This window comes from Sceloporus undulatus, chromosome 3, assembly GCF_019175285.1.
Source record: "Sceloporus undulatus isolate JIND9_A2432 ecotype Alabama chromosome 3, SceUnd_v1.1, whole genome shotgun sequence".
Classification (NCBI taxonomy): domain Eukaryota; kingdom Metazoa; phylum Chordata; class Lepidosauria; order Squamata; family Phrynosomatidae; genus Sceloporus; species Sceloporus undulatus.
The window spans coordinates 66,802,715-66,819,177 of NC_056524.1; the positions used below are offsets into that span (position 1 = coordinate 66,802,715).

Sequence of the window (16,463 nt, forward strand, 5' to 3'; positions counted from 1 at the left end):
AAATAACACTTTGCTGCCCACTCATGGCACACAAAAGTCATCTTGGACTAATGATAGGGCTGGCCCTCAATGAACCACATTTACTGCGCTATCACAAAGTACTACACAACCACAAGTGCCCCAGTGGGCTGAATAGTAATGGTGGGCTAGTGATCATGGTGTCTCCCCTGCCAGGTAAGTAATGGTGGGCTAGTTAGGTGTGTGCTGTACCAGAGGTTGAGGGTGCATTGAACTGGATATCCATGGACATTTCAGCACATGTGAACATTGCACAAATAAACCCATATGCAAAGGAATCTGGTAGTAGCACCTTGAAATGAAAGGGAAAAGCTGGTAACATAGCTTTCACAGACTTGAGTTTACTTCCTCAGATGGAGGAAGTAGACTCAAGTCTATGAAAGCTCATGCTACCAGCTTCTTCCTTTAGCCTCAAAGTGGCTGCTAGATCCCTTTGCATACTGATTTTCCAGACTAGCAGGGCTTTTTCTTTGAATTCTACTCAGCCCATGTTCAGAACATGCCCTGCATGTTGGGCTCCTAATCCAGTTTTCATGTAGGACAAAATGTCTGTCTCCATTCTAACGCAATAGTTTGAATAGAAATGTTCAAAACCAGCCAGAAGAGAAGGAAAAGCAACAATGGGCATGAAACCATGTGTGATGAGATCATTCAAGATAAGTAGCTGCACCCCTAACCGTTCTGTCCCAGTTTCCCCATCTGCTCCCTCTTGTGCTTAGCCTTTTGCCACCTGCTCAGACTTCGCTCCCATTTGGCCCTTTCCCCCCTCAGTATTACCTTTGGATTCCCCTGCAGTTAAAAACTCCCCTTCCTCTGCCACCCACACTTTTCTTTTCTACTTTACACCACGTTTTCCTCTCCATTCATGTTTCTCCTTCTCCTTCTCTTGGAGTGACCAGATGTTATAACTGCAAAAGGAAGACAAGGCACCACAAAATATAAGACACTGAAGAAAAAGGTAGGATGTGACCAAATAAAAATTCAAACTAGAAATATAAATTCATGCGTCTTAATCCTGCTCAAAAGGAAGGACATTTTGGAATTCCTCCTGGACACAAGGCTCAAAAGTTGGACGAGACCTCGAGGGCCATCCAGTCCAATTCCCTGCCATGAAGAAGCACAGACCCAAAGCATCCCAACAGATGGCCACCCAGCCTCTGTTAAAATGCCTCCAAAGAAGGAGATGTAGGGCATCCCCAGGAAAAAAGGGGCCACATCCAACATAATGTAGGTCGTGTTCAAGAAAAGAAGGACGTGGGAGTCAGTGTGGTGGAGACCAGGGTTCAAATCCCTGCTTGGCTCTGTAAACCCACTGGATGACCTTGGGCAAAAGTCACACTCTCTCAGCCTCAGAGGATGGCAAGTTGGCACTCCCCCCGAAGAAACTTGCCAAGAAAAGCTCATGATAGGGGTCGGAAACGACTTGAAGGCACACAACAACAACAAGCACTGCCTCCTCCCCGCCGTTTTAGCCCTTGGAGAGAAATCCCCTTGAAGAAGGAAGGCCAGGCAAGGCAAAGGGGAGGAGGAAGAGGAGGGCGAGCTCTTCATCATCTGTTCCTCTGGAGCATGCGCACACCTCCCGGGATGGAGAGTGGGGAATGTGTGACCCGGCGGGGGCCAGTTCTGGGCCAGTCCAGCAGCAGCAGGAGCGCCAGGCCAGGCGGCAGCAGCATCAGGAGCAGGAGCCCAGGGCAGGAGGCGAGGGCAGGGCAGGGCAGGGCAGGAGGGCGCCCCTGTCATCTGCAATCAGCAAAGCCTCTCCCTGAGGAGCAGCAGGAGCTCAGCATGGCAGAGGCGCCAGGGACAGCGCTGCAAGCAGAGGCAGCAGGAGAAGAAGCACCACTTGCCCCACCAGCAGCAGCAACAGCAGCAGCGCAGGAGGAGGAAGGCGGGAAGGGCCCAGAGGAAGTAGGCGCCAAGCCCCCCGAGGAGGAGGAGGAGGAATTGGGGACCCCCGGGGGCAGCCCCCCTCCAAAGCAAGGGGACCCTGAGGGGAAGGGCGAGGAGGGCGAGGCTGGGGAGAGGGGGGCCCCGCAGGTAGCCCAGGGTCTGGAGAGGAGCCCCGGGGGCTTCGAAGAGGAGAGCGGGGAGGCTCCAGGTGAGGCGGGGGAGAAGGAGCTCCCAGGGGAGGAAGGGGGGAAGGCAGGAGGGGAAGAGGAAGAGGAGGGTGAAGGAAAAGGAGAGGAGCCCGAGGAAGAGGAGGAGGGAGAAGGAGAGGAGCAGGGGAAAGCAACGCCTGAGGGAAAGGAGCAAGAAGGAGGGAAGGAAGAAGCAGCAGCTGAGGAGGAGGAGGAGGAAGGAGAGGGAGAAGAGCTGAGAGGAGTAACGCCTGAGGGAGCGAAGGAGGAAGGAGGGAAGGAGGAAGGCGCAGAGAAGGAGGAAGGAGAAGGCGAGGAGTCGGGAAAAGTCACGCCTGAGGGAAAGGAGCAGGAAGGAGGGAAAGAGGAAGGGGCTGAGGAGGAGGCAGGAGAAAAACTGAGAGAAGTAACACCTGAGGGAGCGAAGGAAGAAGCAGGGAAGGAGGAGGGAGAGGGCGAGGAGCCGGGAAAAGTCGCGCCTGAGGGAGAGGAGCAAGAAGGAGGGAAGGGAGAAGGAGCTGAGGAGGAGAGAGAGGAACTGGGAAAAGTAACGCCTGAGGAAGAAGATCAAGAAGGAGGGAAGGAGGAAGGGGCTGAGGAGGAGGAAGGAGAGAGAGAGGAGCTGGAGAAAATAACGCCCGAGGGAGAGGAGCAAGAAGGAGGGAAAGAGGAAGGTGCAGAGAAAGAGAAGAGAGAAGTCGAGGAGACGGGAAAAGTCCAGGAGCAAGAAGAAGGGAAGGAGGAAGGCGCAGAGAAGGAAAAGATAGAGGAGCTGGGGAAAGGAACGCCTGAGGGAGAGGAGCAAGAAGGAGGGAAGGAGGAAGGAGCTGAGGAAGAAGAGGAGAAGGATGGAGAGGCGGGAACCGAGGCGGCGGAGGCTCCTTCGGGCGGCGGATCGCGGAGCCAGGCTGCATCTGGAGAGAGTGGCCCCGAGGAGAGCCTCCCTTCGGTGGATGGAGGAGGAACCCCCGAGGAAGGAGAAGAAAGAGGGGAAGATGCTGCTTCTGCGTCCCTTGGAGACCCCCAGGAGGAAGAGGAGGAGGAGGCCGCCCCCCAAGTCCAGTCTGGCGATGATTCCGCCGAGGGAGTCCCCCAAGGGCCAGAGGAAAGAGGGGCTGCCCTGGAGGTGAATGGCATGCAAGGAAAGGAGGAGGAGGAAGAAGAAGAAGAGGCGGCGGGGGAAGAGCCCAGCCTCCTCGCTGCGCCTCTGGAAGAGAAGCAAGAGCACGACATTTCCCTCTTCGTCAAGGTAAAGCTTCCCTGCCCTTGGAGGAGAGGCACTGGGGGGTCCTTCTGAGGCTACATCCACACTGGAGGAATAACCCGGTATGGCACCGCTTTAACTCTTTGTCTGACTCTTTGCTATGGAATTCTGGGAGTTGGAGTTTGTTGTGGGGCCCAGAGCGGAACAAACTCCAACTCCCAGAATTCCATAGCCTTGAGCCAGAAAAAGAGTTAAAGCGATACCAAACCGGGTTATTCCTCCAGTGTGGATGTAGCCAAAGTCCAATCACAGTGGCAGGCTTAACACAGACAGCAGTATTCTTATTCTTATTATTAACATTTATTCATAGAGTGCTGTGAAATTTGCCCAGTGCTTTACATAGTAAGGGTCAAATAAAATAAGGGGGGGCGGGGGCAGAGAAAGAATAAAAACCTGCCAAGTGGCATACACTCTAAAACAAGAACATTACATGATTAAAATATCTCTAAAATAATACTAATTACAGTAGTATACAATAAAGACAAAGTAAGCAGCAGTAGGTACCTCGCCTGCACTGACTCACACATTTCTCCTAAATAATAACAATCATCATCATAATTATTATTTTTAGTCCCATTCAGATCGAGGCGGGTTCCAAGAAACAGCAACATTGCAAAATTGCGATTCTTCTTGTGGTGTGCCTTTTCTTGGCAAGGTTGGTTTGGAAGGGGGTTTGCCTTTGCGTTCCTTGGAGGCTGGGAGAGTGTGTGCCCAGTGGGTTTCCATGGCAAAATAGGGATTTGAATCTTGGTCTCCAGAGTCATAGTCCTAAACCCAAACCAGGACATCACACTGGGTCTGAAGTTAATAGTCTCACAGAACTCCTCTGCCTGCAACAATGTGCATTTTGCTGGTTCCTTTCCTCCAAGCGTGGAGCACCCCTGACCCTGTTTCCTTTGAGAACACTCCTCCTCCTTTTTTTTGACTTGTGCCCCCAAATCCTATCCTGATGGCACTATTACTTCTCACTTCCTATTCACTAATATCCTAGTTCCCTAGTAGCTTAAAGTTGTCCTACAGCTGCCACTCCGCATGCACTCCACATCCTTTCGTTTTAGTATAGAGGAGGAAAATCCATCCATTTGATATCTGGTGCTGGAGAAGAGTGCTGAGGATCCCATGGACAGCCAGAAGGGCAAACAAATATGTCCCAGAGCAGATCAAGCCAGAAATATCCCTAGAAGCCAAGATGACAAGACTGTAGGCTGTCATACTTTGGACACATCATGAGAAGGAAGGACTCATTGGAAAAGACAATAATGTTAGGAAAGCTGGGGGGAAGTAGAAAGAGAGGAAGGACACATGCTAGATGGATGGTCTTTAGTAAAGAGACCACGGTTATGAGTTTGCAGGAGCTGGACAGAGCAGTAGAGGACAGGGGGCCTGGAGATGTCTCATCTATAGGGTCACCATGGGTCAAGATCAATGTGAAGGCTGTTAACAAGAAGAAGAGGCGGAGGAAGAAACCTCCCATAGCCCCAGTCATCTGTAACCCTGCTCAGGGCTTGCAAGTTCAGGGCTGTTGTTTCCTTTACTGAGGAATCCATCTGTAATGTGCTTGTCCTCTTTTCATACTACCTTCCAATTCACCAGCATTCATGACTTTGCAGTGGGCATCTTACCATGTGTCTGTGCATGGTAGAACAGCTTCAGTTTAGTCAATTTGGTTTCTAAAGAGTTAGGCTTCATATGTTCTCTCTGTGTGTGCTGTGTCCCTTAAGTCATTTCCAATTTATGGCAACCCTAAGACAAACCTTTCATGGGGTTTTCTTGGCAAGATTTGTTGAGAGGTTTGCCATTGCCTTCCTCTGAGGCTGAGAGAGTGTGACTTGCCCAAGATCTCCCAGTGAGTTTCACGGCTGAGCTGGGAACTGAACTCTGGTCTCTAGAGTTGCAGTCCAATGCTCAAACCACTATGCCATGCTGATTCTCTTCATATGCTCTAGGACTCATTTATTTGTCTTTTTTGCCAGTCCATGGTTTCTATAGCACTCTCTTTCAGTACCACATTGCTGGAGGTTATTTCTGGTGGTTATTATTGATTGATTGATTGATTTTTACTAAGCCCTGTAATAAACAACATTTGGCAAGTGTTCATTAAATATGCCAATTGAACAGCCAGTTTTACTAAGATGGTTTAATTATAAAAACGTCTGATAAATCTACTTGTGAGTTCATGATTAAATAGGGCATATTATAAAGCCGTTTCTCTTGCTAAGAAAGCACCACACTAGAAACAGTAGATTTGAGAAGCAGTATCTATACTGTCAGTAGATGTAATAAAACAATCCAAACTAGGATACATTGTAGCTTTCAAGATAATTATCTCACTCTAATGAGACAGATGCATTGTTTCTGTTGGTGGGTTTTACCCATTTTCTCAGGTAAAACCCTTATTGTTTCAAAACTCAATGGTACCTGTTGGGATTTAGACTTTTCTGTAATGGAAAATCAGCCTCTATAAACATCTGCAAAACACACGTTGTATTGGTCTGCTCTGCAAAGGTCTGATTATATTATCAGTAAAGATAAACTTGAAAATTGTTAATCTGTACAGGCATGGCACCTTGAAAATAATAGTGTTATGCAGGAAATATCTTGTGACACTGCTTAGCATGAGAAATAGCTGTGAAATGACCTAGCAGAGATTCTCATAATCATTTCTTATTTGTGCATACCAAAATTATAATAAGGACTGCACCTTAATTAAAACAATGTCAATGTCCTGCTTGCAGGCTTGCCACATAAACAGTAAGTTAACATTTGTAAAAACATGTCTCCAGCCTCTTGGTGAAAAAGCAACGGGCAAAGGCACAATCCAGAGAAGCTAGGCAAATACTGTAGATGTGCAAAATCTTTTCTTCACACATCCACTTCTCTGTTTCATAGTACCCCTTCTCCTTCTGTACAGTGGGTTCCCACACATATGTATTTTGTTTTTAGACCTGTGGAAGTTTTCAGAACCTCAGTGATTCAGTGCTAATGAGAACAAAGTAAAGACAGAAGACATATTGGTGGTACAGTATTTACAACCAGCCCAGGTCTAGAGAAAGATGACAGGAAGCCTCAGGAAAGATGGTCTACTACCTGGGGTAGAACAGGAATTCTGTCCCCTGTCCACAAACCATGTTGTAACATACAGTATCTGAGGCTGGTCAACTTATTTTAGCACCTGAGGCAGCAATCACAAGCAGCAATCTCCCTATCTGGCAGTAAAAATACAGTAATAATACACTGAATAATTGCAGGTTGTTGCTAATTCATGACATGCAAAGTATGGGGCCACAGGTATTTAGGACTGAGCTATCATTTGAATCTGTACCTGTAATATATATCCCTGTGCAGACTGTGGCCTGACCTTGTTAAAATTATCTGAGAGCTTTTGTATTCATCTTCTGGTCTTTAGAATTCTCCAGGCTCAAAATATTGTTACTGTTGCCTTTTAGCATTTGGGGGTTTCCACTGCTGTATGCCAGCTTGAGGGAATATTTAAAATGTTTATACTTGCACAACAAGACAAATGACTGTGCTAAATACATAATACAGTGCAAGATTAATGGCTTAAGGACAGGGCACTTGCTTTTGTAACTGTGTGGGCACCTTTAAGTGATTAAAGGTGAAAGAGTGTGGCAAATGGTGATCCCAGGATTCAAACATTGTTGGGCCGTTTGCTGATGGTGACAAACTGATCCTCAGCCCTGTGAAGAATCACACAGGACAAGTTCCAACATCAGGCAGGCATAGAGTAAACCTCTACAAGTAGAATTGTGTGTTGATTGTGTTACACAACCCTTGTGTTGAATGGCAGCATTGAAAAACTGAATGCATACATGAATGTGCAGCCAATTGGATAGTCAAATGTACATCTTATGCACATGTGGGCCCATGCATATCTTGTATTTGGACATACTGTATGTACATTTACATACAGAGTGGCATCCATGTGTAACTTCACTTTCACAGCCCTGGACTGAATGCACATGTGATACTTCAGACAGAATTGTCCCACTATTTTAGTACTGGGACTTTATCATGCATAAGATCTCAAAAGGATTCATGCCAATGCCTATCATGGGTAGGGAAAAATAAAACCCAGAGGAATTCTGCTTATTGTAATAATGAATCTCCTGCTTTTGCCTGAATCAGTTGTGGTGAAATATTAGATATAACCTTCCACAGGAAGGACTAGACGGTAAGTGCCCTTGCAGTACTTCTTGTCTATGTGCACTTCTAGTTAATAGGCAAAATGTGCATAGATTTAATCACTGTAAGAAATTTGCAGTCATCACGATGGTGTATTGATCTATGTGAATGGGGGCTTGAAGGAAAGCATTCTGTCCTGTCAGCTTTCTATAATCTGCTTTTTTGGCTGATTGTGTCTGGTGATCATGTGGTTTTTGTTTTTGCTTTTTGATTAAACTAGCCCTGCCTTTTCTGCCATCACCAGCGGAGGCACCAGATTATTAATATTAATTTCCAGAAAGGAGGTATGGAAGGGCCAAAGTATATTTCAAGAGAACAGGGTACATCCTGTATCGGTGGAAACCTGGAGGGTCAATTGTTTTTTTAAAATAAACTTAGTAGGCTGCCAACGGGGGGGGGGGAGGCCTCACAGGGTTGTGCTTGCTATTCATATTTGCTTAATACATATGATGCTTTCTGTCTGTGAAAGTGCCTCCTTCAAATATGAAAGGAGTGGCATCCCCAGGGTTGGTGTCACCCGGAGCAGAACTCATGGGTACTCCCATTGACCTCTTCCTTCCATTTCATAGCATGCCATTAAATATCTGCTCATAGTTTGACATAAACAACTAGAAAATTAAAATTAGACCTTCAAAATTACAATACTATCTACGCATAACTAAATTTTACATTTCACAGGGGAGATTGGGTTAAAATGTAAGTTTTAAGAAAGGAAAATTTTAAATGAATATTTTTTCCAAAAAAAAACCAACAATTTTAAAGTTCTGGCGCCCTCCTTTCTTCTCCCACTGAGCTTCACCCTCACTCTCACCATATCTTAGCACTTTAGTAATATAGGCAAGTGCTACAATGTTCTGTCAAAAACAGATGTTGAACAGCAGTAGTGTCACTCCCCTTAGATGGTACAGTCTGCCCCCCGCATCCCCCCTAGTTATGCCATGCTGAGGAGCAGAAATGGGAAAGCAGAGGGGAGTGAGCTCCTTTTTTGGTGGGACACTTATCCCTGTCCCCTTACAGTGATCCCTAGGAATCCCCTTTAATAGAAAGAGTTGAAGAACAGAGCCGCTGTATGAATATGTCAGTCCCATCCAAAAAGAAATTGGACAACTCTGCCGTTTTTATTGGTTTGGCTTGTGCCCAAGAAATAAAATACAAAACACGTTAGTACATATCTATTCGGTGTTTATCCAGTGTATTCCTTTGTTTCACAATTTTCGATGTTACTTTGAAGTTAAATTCAAATACTTAATAGAAAACCTTATATTTCTAGCCTACACTGTTAATATTTAATTGCAGTGTCTCTTCTCTGTTGGATCCAAGATCTTTTAAGCTAAATTACTGTCTCCCTGTCCCCAGCTAATTTCCTAACCTTAATTACGGCTGTTTCAGAATTAATTTTCTGTTGAATTTGTTGCAGCATAAAGTAGAATATGTTTTTCAGTAGATAGAAATAAGCAAATAGATAAGCATTTGCTCTGTGAAATGGCGAAGCCTTAAAGGAGTTGGGGAATCTGGTAACTAGGCTGCTTATCCAATTTAGCAGTGTTCAGGATTTCGCTGCGTGACTTGAATTTTTTTTAAAATGCAAAACCAGAACAGGTGCTGGAAGCGCAGTATCTTTGATAATGTTTAAGAGAAAATAAAACTTCAGTTTTCTACTCTGCGATTACAGCAATGATGTGCAGTTCAACGTGAGTCATTGGAGTTGAGACCAAAGAATTTTGAAGAAACTCTGTTACTCCTGACAATATTTTGGGGAGACAAGTGTGTTGTTTTCTTTTCAGTCATTGTAACATTAGCATTAAAACATTTTTGGGGTTGTGTGTTGGTTTTATTCCAAAATGTTCTTGTTAAGCAGGGGTAGGCAACCTTTTTGAGCCGGGGCCGGGTTGCTGTCCCTCAGGCGACGGGGGGCTGAAGCCGGGGGTGGAGCTTCACACTCTGGGGGCCAGGCCTCCTCTCTTGCGGCCCCTGACGGGCCCCAGGCCCCGTCAGAGGCCGCAAAAAAGCCTTGGGGGCGCTAGCGCTCAGGCTCCCCCTCTTTGCCAGCCCTTTTGCCTGCTGGGGCCCTAAGGGCCAGCAGGCAACCGGCCTCCCGAGCCCTGCTGCCGCCAGGCCTCCTGGAGGGCGCCACAACCGGCTCCCAGAGGCCCGCTGCCGCCGCTGGGGCCTCCTGGAGGGTGCCGGCGATGGCATGGGGCTCCAGAGGCCCGCTGCCCCCTCGGAGCCTCCTGGAGGCCCCACGTGGCATTGGCCTCCAAGGCCCGCTGCCCCTCCGGAGCCCTGTTGAGCGGGCTCCGGTGGCGCAGCGGGCCTCTAGAGGCTGCCGCCAATGGCGGCAAGTCTCACGTGACCTTCCCCGAGGTACACGAGACTACGCTCTAGGCCGCTGCCATTTTGGGGGGGAAATGGTGAACCCGGATGGCGAAAAGCCGCAATTGGCGGTGGTGGCGCGGCCGGACCGGGGCCAGCTGCTGATGAATCTCTGCGGGCTGCGGAGGTTGCCGACCCCTGTTGTTAAGGATTGTTTTAGTGATTTTTCAAAAGAGGCTTTGATCAATTTCCTATTTTAAGGGTTCATAAAATAATAATTATATAAAATTAATTTTAAAAAATTATTGTAGTATTGCATTATTAATGTACTAACTTGAAATGTAATGAATCACTCATACATCAGAAATTTCCAAAGTAATGACTATGTTAAAACATATCTGTGTGTCTGTGTGTCTGTCTCTCTCTCACTCTCTCTCTCTGTGTATGAGAGAGCCAGAGTGGTGTAGTGGTTTGAGCATTTACTATGGCCCTGGAGAAGAGGGTTTGAATGAAAAGTTCAGCCATGAAACGACTAGGTGACCCTGGGCAAGTTAACTCTTTCAGCCTAAGAGGCTGGCAATGGCAAACCTCCTCTGAAGAAACTTGCCAAGAAAACCCTATGGTAGGGTCACCTTAGGGTTGTTGTAGGAAATGGCTTGAAGGCACACATAACATGTGTGTGTGTGTGTGTTTAAAAACATAGACTGAAAAAAAATGGCAGATGTTCCATTAAATATTTTTTTTACCAAAGGTGGTAAAAATGTAGTAAAATCTTTCAAGTGGCAAATCAAGAGCACTTTCAAGCACTTTCCTTCTCTGCACTTCACTTTCCTTAGCATGTATTAGAGTTTCTGATATTTTTAATGAAAGCTGAATAAAACACATGCAAACCAAACCATATAGAAGTGGTAGAACACCTGTTTTGTGTCCAGCATTTTCCCCATCTCCAAGTAAAGTTGAGAAAGACCCAAGTCCACAAATAATATGGAAACAGATGGAACAAATGTCTTACCTGTAAAACAACAGCTTTTTGTATAACTGAGAATTTATGTCAAGATTTGGTCATTATTATTTTTAAATTATGCCAAAACAATATATTTAAGTATTGAGTTTATGTACATGTCAAACAGGATAAGAAAACCTTTTGTGTGGCCAACTTCTCACAAACCGTTGGCTTTTTAGTAACTTTGCTATAGAAGGGGAATGCAGAAACCTTATGGTTCCTTAATACAGCTTAGGAGAAGCTGGCATTATGAATTCCTTTCATAACTTTTCAAGAGATTGAGCTGTTCACCTCCCCCGGTTGATCCCTATAACATTATTTATTTGTTTGATTATTTATTCAACATAGAGTTATTTTCTGACTTGTATTAACATAAAATGGCCAGCTGTTTAGTAGCCTGATGTCATTTCAACTGAAGTCTACCAGTGAATAAATACTGGGAGAAAATTACTTCAGTGAATAAATTTTGGGAGAAAACTAAACTATGTCCATAAGGCAAAAGGAGTTTAGGCTACAAACCTATACTTATTTACTTGGGAGTAAATCACACTGAAGAGCCTAAATATTTTAAAGGCACTAGATCCTGACTAATCTTGAAAACTAGGTAAGGTCAGCCCTGGTGAGTATTTGGATGGAAGGCTGCCAATAAATACCAGATTCTGTAGGCTATATTTCAGAGGAATGAACTGGCAAAACCACCTCCGAGGATTACTTGCCTAAGAAAATCTTGTGACTTGGAGGCACATACACCACATCATACTGGACATAGTACATATTCTCCAACATTTCACAATGAAAATGGGAACATATATGGCCAAGTAACATCAGAATGCAGTCAAAATGGCAAAAGTTAATAATGTGTAGGAATAGACAAGATAGGAGATGCTTTGCTCGTGCCCACTAGCATTATTAGGGGTGTGTAGCCTGCACTAGGTGATACCCCAGAAGAGGTATGACACCAGATCTGGCCTTCCTGCCACTGGGAGGGGGGGAGGGCAAGCACACCTGGTCCTGACTCGCTGCAGTAGTGGTGATGGAGGTTTCTCATGAAACTGCTACCAGCATGGAAAGACAAGGTCAAGTGTGAGGGGCACTTTCTCTCTCTCTCTCTCTCTCGCGGGGGGGGGGGGGGGAGGCTGTGACCACCTCACTCTCCTCTGGTTGCTGTCCTGTCTGTCGGGGTGGCAGTATTGTGTACTCTTTAACTGAAATAAACCAAACTACATAACATCACTGCTTCTTACTCAAAGCCCAGTGTATCTAACATAGACTGCTGTTGTTATGTGCATTCATGTCAATTCCAAGTTATGATAATCCTACATAAGGTTTTCTTGGCATGCAGCAGGAGAGAAGCAACTTTCTCCTTACATCTCCCTGGTGGTGCAGTGGTTAAATGCCTGTACTGCAGCCACTCACTCACAAACCATAAGGCTGTGAATTCAATACTAGTGAAATGGCTCAAGCTCAATTCAAGCTCGCATCCTTCCAAGGTCACTAAAATGACTTTACACTTTGTAAACCGCTTAGGGAGTGCCTAAGTGCACTGATAAGCGGTATAGAAATGTACTTGCTATTGCTATAACATTGTAGCACAGCCATTCTCCTTTCAAAGAGAGAGGGTAGTAAAAGTACAGTGGTACCCCGGGATACGAAAGCACCGCGTTACGAAATTTCCGGGATACGAAAAAATTCCATAGGAAAAAACTGTTCCGGGTTACGTTTTTTTTTCGGCTTACGAAAAAATTTTTTGGTGCTTTTCGGCGCTTTTTCGCACCAAATCGCGGCTTCCAGCGCTAGCGCCTATGGCTTTTTCGGCTTGCGAAAGATTTCGGGTTACGAAGGGCGCTGCGGAACGGATTATTTTCGTAACCCGGGGTACCACTGTATGTCTTTTGCCAAACAGATTTTTTCCAGTGTGATAAAAGACACGCTTTTACAACAATCTCCGTCTGGAAAAGAAAAGAAGTGCTTCAACAGCATGTGGAGAGGCAAGGAGAAAGCTTCTTCCTTCTTACTGAATGTTGGCTTTCTTTTGTCATGTGTTAAGGGAATTAGTCACAGGAGGTTTGCCATTCCTTCCTTGAAGCTGAGAGATTATGTCTAGCTCAAGATCACCCAGTGGATTTCCATAGCTGAGTGCGGGTTTAAACCTTTGTCTTCTGGAGTCTGATTCCAGCACTCAAAGCACTACACCATGCTGGCTCTCATTTGTATTGCAATTTATTCATTTAACACACATATCCCAAAAGTAAAATTAAAGAGCCTATACATTTTCCTAAGTGATCCCCTTTCAAGGCACTGTTCATGCCTACCTGTTTAGCATCAGATATTTTGATGCATTATGCAAGCTTTGAAAGTTTACCTAAAGAAGAAGAAATACAATGTGTATCTGGGACTCAGAGCATTTTTCTACCACAGCTCAGTTATAGGCAGTTTTAGCATATCATTATATCATTTGTTTTAAAAGTAACCTTCTTGGTGTGTGTCTTCTGTGGCTAGTATTTCATTTTTCTGGTTGAATTATAGTAAATTCAAACAATTGACCTGGGCAGTTTAAAAAATACAGTGCATGATTTCCTAAAGTTATAATGTTGCTGTTTTTAAACTACCAGACTGCTTTATAGAAGACGTGAGCTGGATGACATGGTGCACTGAAATATAAGAAGCTAGTTTATTGTTATGATTAATTATTTCAAAACATGATTTATTACAAGCTACTCTGAGAGCAGCTTATATATATATTAAATTAATAAATAAAATATTATACAGAACTGTTTAATAGATTATAGCCACTGTAGCCTTCCGTTAGAAGACATGGCTTGTTTTAATTGTCAGGAGGTTAGTTGTATGATCCTATACAAGTAATAATATCTGTGACAATATCTTGCCACTCAGTAAGTACTCTTATCCTCAGAGTGAGCTACAAATCCTTATTTACTTCTTTAAAACATACTGCCCATCAAAACTGTTTCAGGAGGCCTATAAAGTTAACCCTTTCTATCAAATATGTACAGACATATTTATATAACCAGAAATAAAATATAGGTAGTGCAGCAAAATGAAGATATTAAACAGTACACAAAAGTGCTTACAAAGCCTGAGTGAATTAAAATATTTTTGCTTGATACCTAAAAAAAGGAATTTTGATAGCAGGTGAGCTAGCATATGAACACCTTGGTCAGTCAGTGTCATTTACCTCCAAAGCCCTTTATGCCCTTTCCCTGAATTCCTGCATTTGTTTGTGGGTCTGTGTATATGTCTCTCCTGTTCCAGAATATGTTAGGGAGCTGAGAAGTGCAGTGCATTTCCCCCTTATGCTGGTGAAAAATCATTGTCCATCATTAATGTACTATGTAAATCAGTGGTTCTCAGCCTTCCTAAGGCCTCACTCCTTCCTCATGTTGTGGTGATCCCCCAACCATAAAATTGTGGTGTCTTAGTTCCTAAGACCATTGGAAATATGTGTTTTACAATGGTCTTAGATGATCCCTGTGAAAGGGTCGTTCGACCCCCAAAGGGGTCGCAACACACAGCTTGAGAACTGCTGATGTAAATGATGACATTATGCCACCCTTGTGGCTGCCTTTCTTTCAGTTATGACTGTCTTGGGGCTAAACAGACTGGCTTGAAGCGCTAGTGTGGGGGCCATGTGGGGGTGTGGTGTTTGGATGACATACACCCCAATGTTGCACCCATGCTGGCATCACTCTGTCCGCCCAACCACACGGTGGGCAGCATCACAGTGCTCCTTTGGTGCAGTGTTCACATGATGTATGACAAAAGGAGTGTCAGAAAGTGGTGCCATGGTGGCAAGGGCACCTTTTTGCTGGCTCTAAAAGGAGTGGCATTTCTTTTAGAGCCAGCAAAGTGCCTGATTGTGGCTGTGGTGTGTGGTTGCCATGACCCTGATGTGGAACTGAAAGGGGCAGCACAGAGCCGCTCCTTTGGGGCAGTCTGTTTTGCCCCTTAGTCAGTCTGCTTCTCTCAGCCAGAACCTTTGCCTTTCTGTACCATGGCCTTGGCTTTTAACTTCCTTTCTCTGTGCTCATGATGACACATATGACCATCACTTGCATCACAGTATTTCTTGCCTGTCAATTGCAAGAAGATCACTGGAACTAAACTATTACCATTAATCCAGGTGATGGGGGAAGGGACTCCTGTCAATACACCAGGGAGTGGATATAAAGATGCAGAAAAGGAAGAGTAGGGGCTATATAAAATCATCTGTAACTTTTGATACACCCGGTTGGCCACCACTCTTTGATGCTACCCTGCTCCTTCTCTAGTATCTGAATACAGTATCTAAAAAATATCACACAACATTTGTTCTTCGAACCAAGCTATTTTGAATTGTGTTATAGAATGACTTGTGAAGGTTATCTGATTTTTGTGCTGATAATAAAACCTCATGATGCAGTAAAGAACTGTGTGCATTTCCATTTGCTATGTTTGCTTCAGTCCTGATGAAAGAGTGAGGAAATTGTGTGCCATAAGATTACTAAATCATCACTTCTGCTGCAAAAGTTTGCTTTTCTCGTACTCTATCTCTGACAATATATGTTCCAACTCTGATTCAGAGGTACAGGTGAAACTTTTCTAGCCAAGCTTTAGTATAATAAATTTTAGAGCATTAATGTGCTGGAACTTTTTGATTAGTAGGGATATTGATGGCATTTGTCACATGCCTCAGGTCTCTGTGGTTTCTCTGAACTTAAATGGAACCTCATAATCATTTGGATATCCCTGGAAATATATTACACTTGCAAGGCATGCTGATTGCAACGCACAATATTTTTCGAGAAATTGCATGGTTTCCCCTCATCCCAGGAGTAACATACAGTTGGTTCTTCATACTCATGGACTTTTTATCCATGGAGTCAACCATCCATGGATTGAAATGATTCCAAAAATATATAAATTTCAAAAAGCAAACCTTGGTGGGTTACAGACCGCCGAAAAGCTGCGGTCTGCTGCCGCTGCTGGTTGCAGCGTCCGGGAACCACAGCAGCCAAACGGCACGGTTCCCGGACGCCGCAAAGAAGGAACGCGAAAATCGCACTCCTTCCTGCACCCCGGAAGAGACGCCGCAAGTGCCGAAGCACTTTCTGGGGTGCGATGTGTGGAACGGCCGCCGCCATTTCGTACGGACTCAGTCCGTACTAGGGTTAGGGGCATCTGGAAGAGATGGCCCTTTCTAACTCTAGTACGGACTGAGTCTGTGCTAGGGTGCCCGTTTGTAACGGGCCCTTGATTTTGCCATTTTAAATAAGCGACACTATTTTATTCAATGGGACTTGAGCATCCACAGATTTTGGTATCCATGTGATGGACCAACTGTATGTTACTTCTGTGGTGGGGGATAACCATGGTCCAACACTCAAACCATTATGCCATGTTGTCTCCTACTAGTTTTGCCAAAACACTTTGTTCCTAGTGGAAATGAAAACTATTCTAATATTTTGTTTATATGGATCAATGCATCTCTGTGTTTACATATTTACACTCCCTTTTGGCATACATCTGTAAGGACTGCCTTGATGAGCACTTGCATTTCATGTTTTACCACCATACAGTTGCA

General features: G+C 44.8%; 1 protein-coding gene across 2 annotated transcripts in view; it reads left to right on the forward strand.

The window, feature by feature from the left end:
• The first annotated feature begins 2,846 nt into the window (after positions 1–2,846).
• Positions 2,847–16,463, forward strand: part of CLIC6 (chloride intracellular channel 6) — a 29,784-nt gene continuing 16,167 nt past the window's right edge. For both annotated transcript variants that reach the window (XM_042461062.1, XM_042461063.1), the window contains exon 1: positions 2,847–3,348. In XM_042461062.1, the coding sequence (XP_042316996.1) occupies positions 3,235–3,348 (114 nt within the window). In that variant the 5' untranslated portion in view covers positions 2,847–3,234. The remainder of the gene's footprint in view (positions 3,349–16,463) is intronic.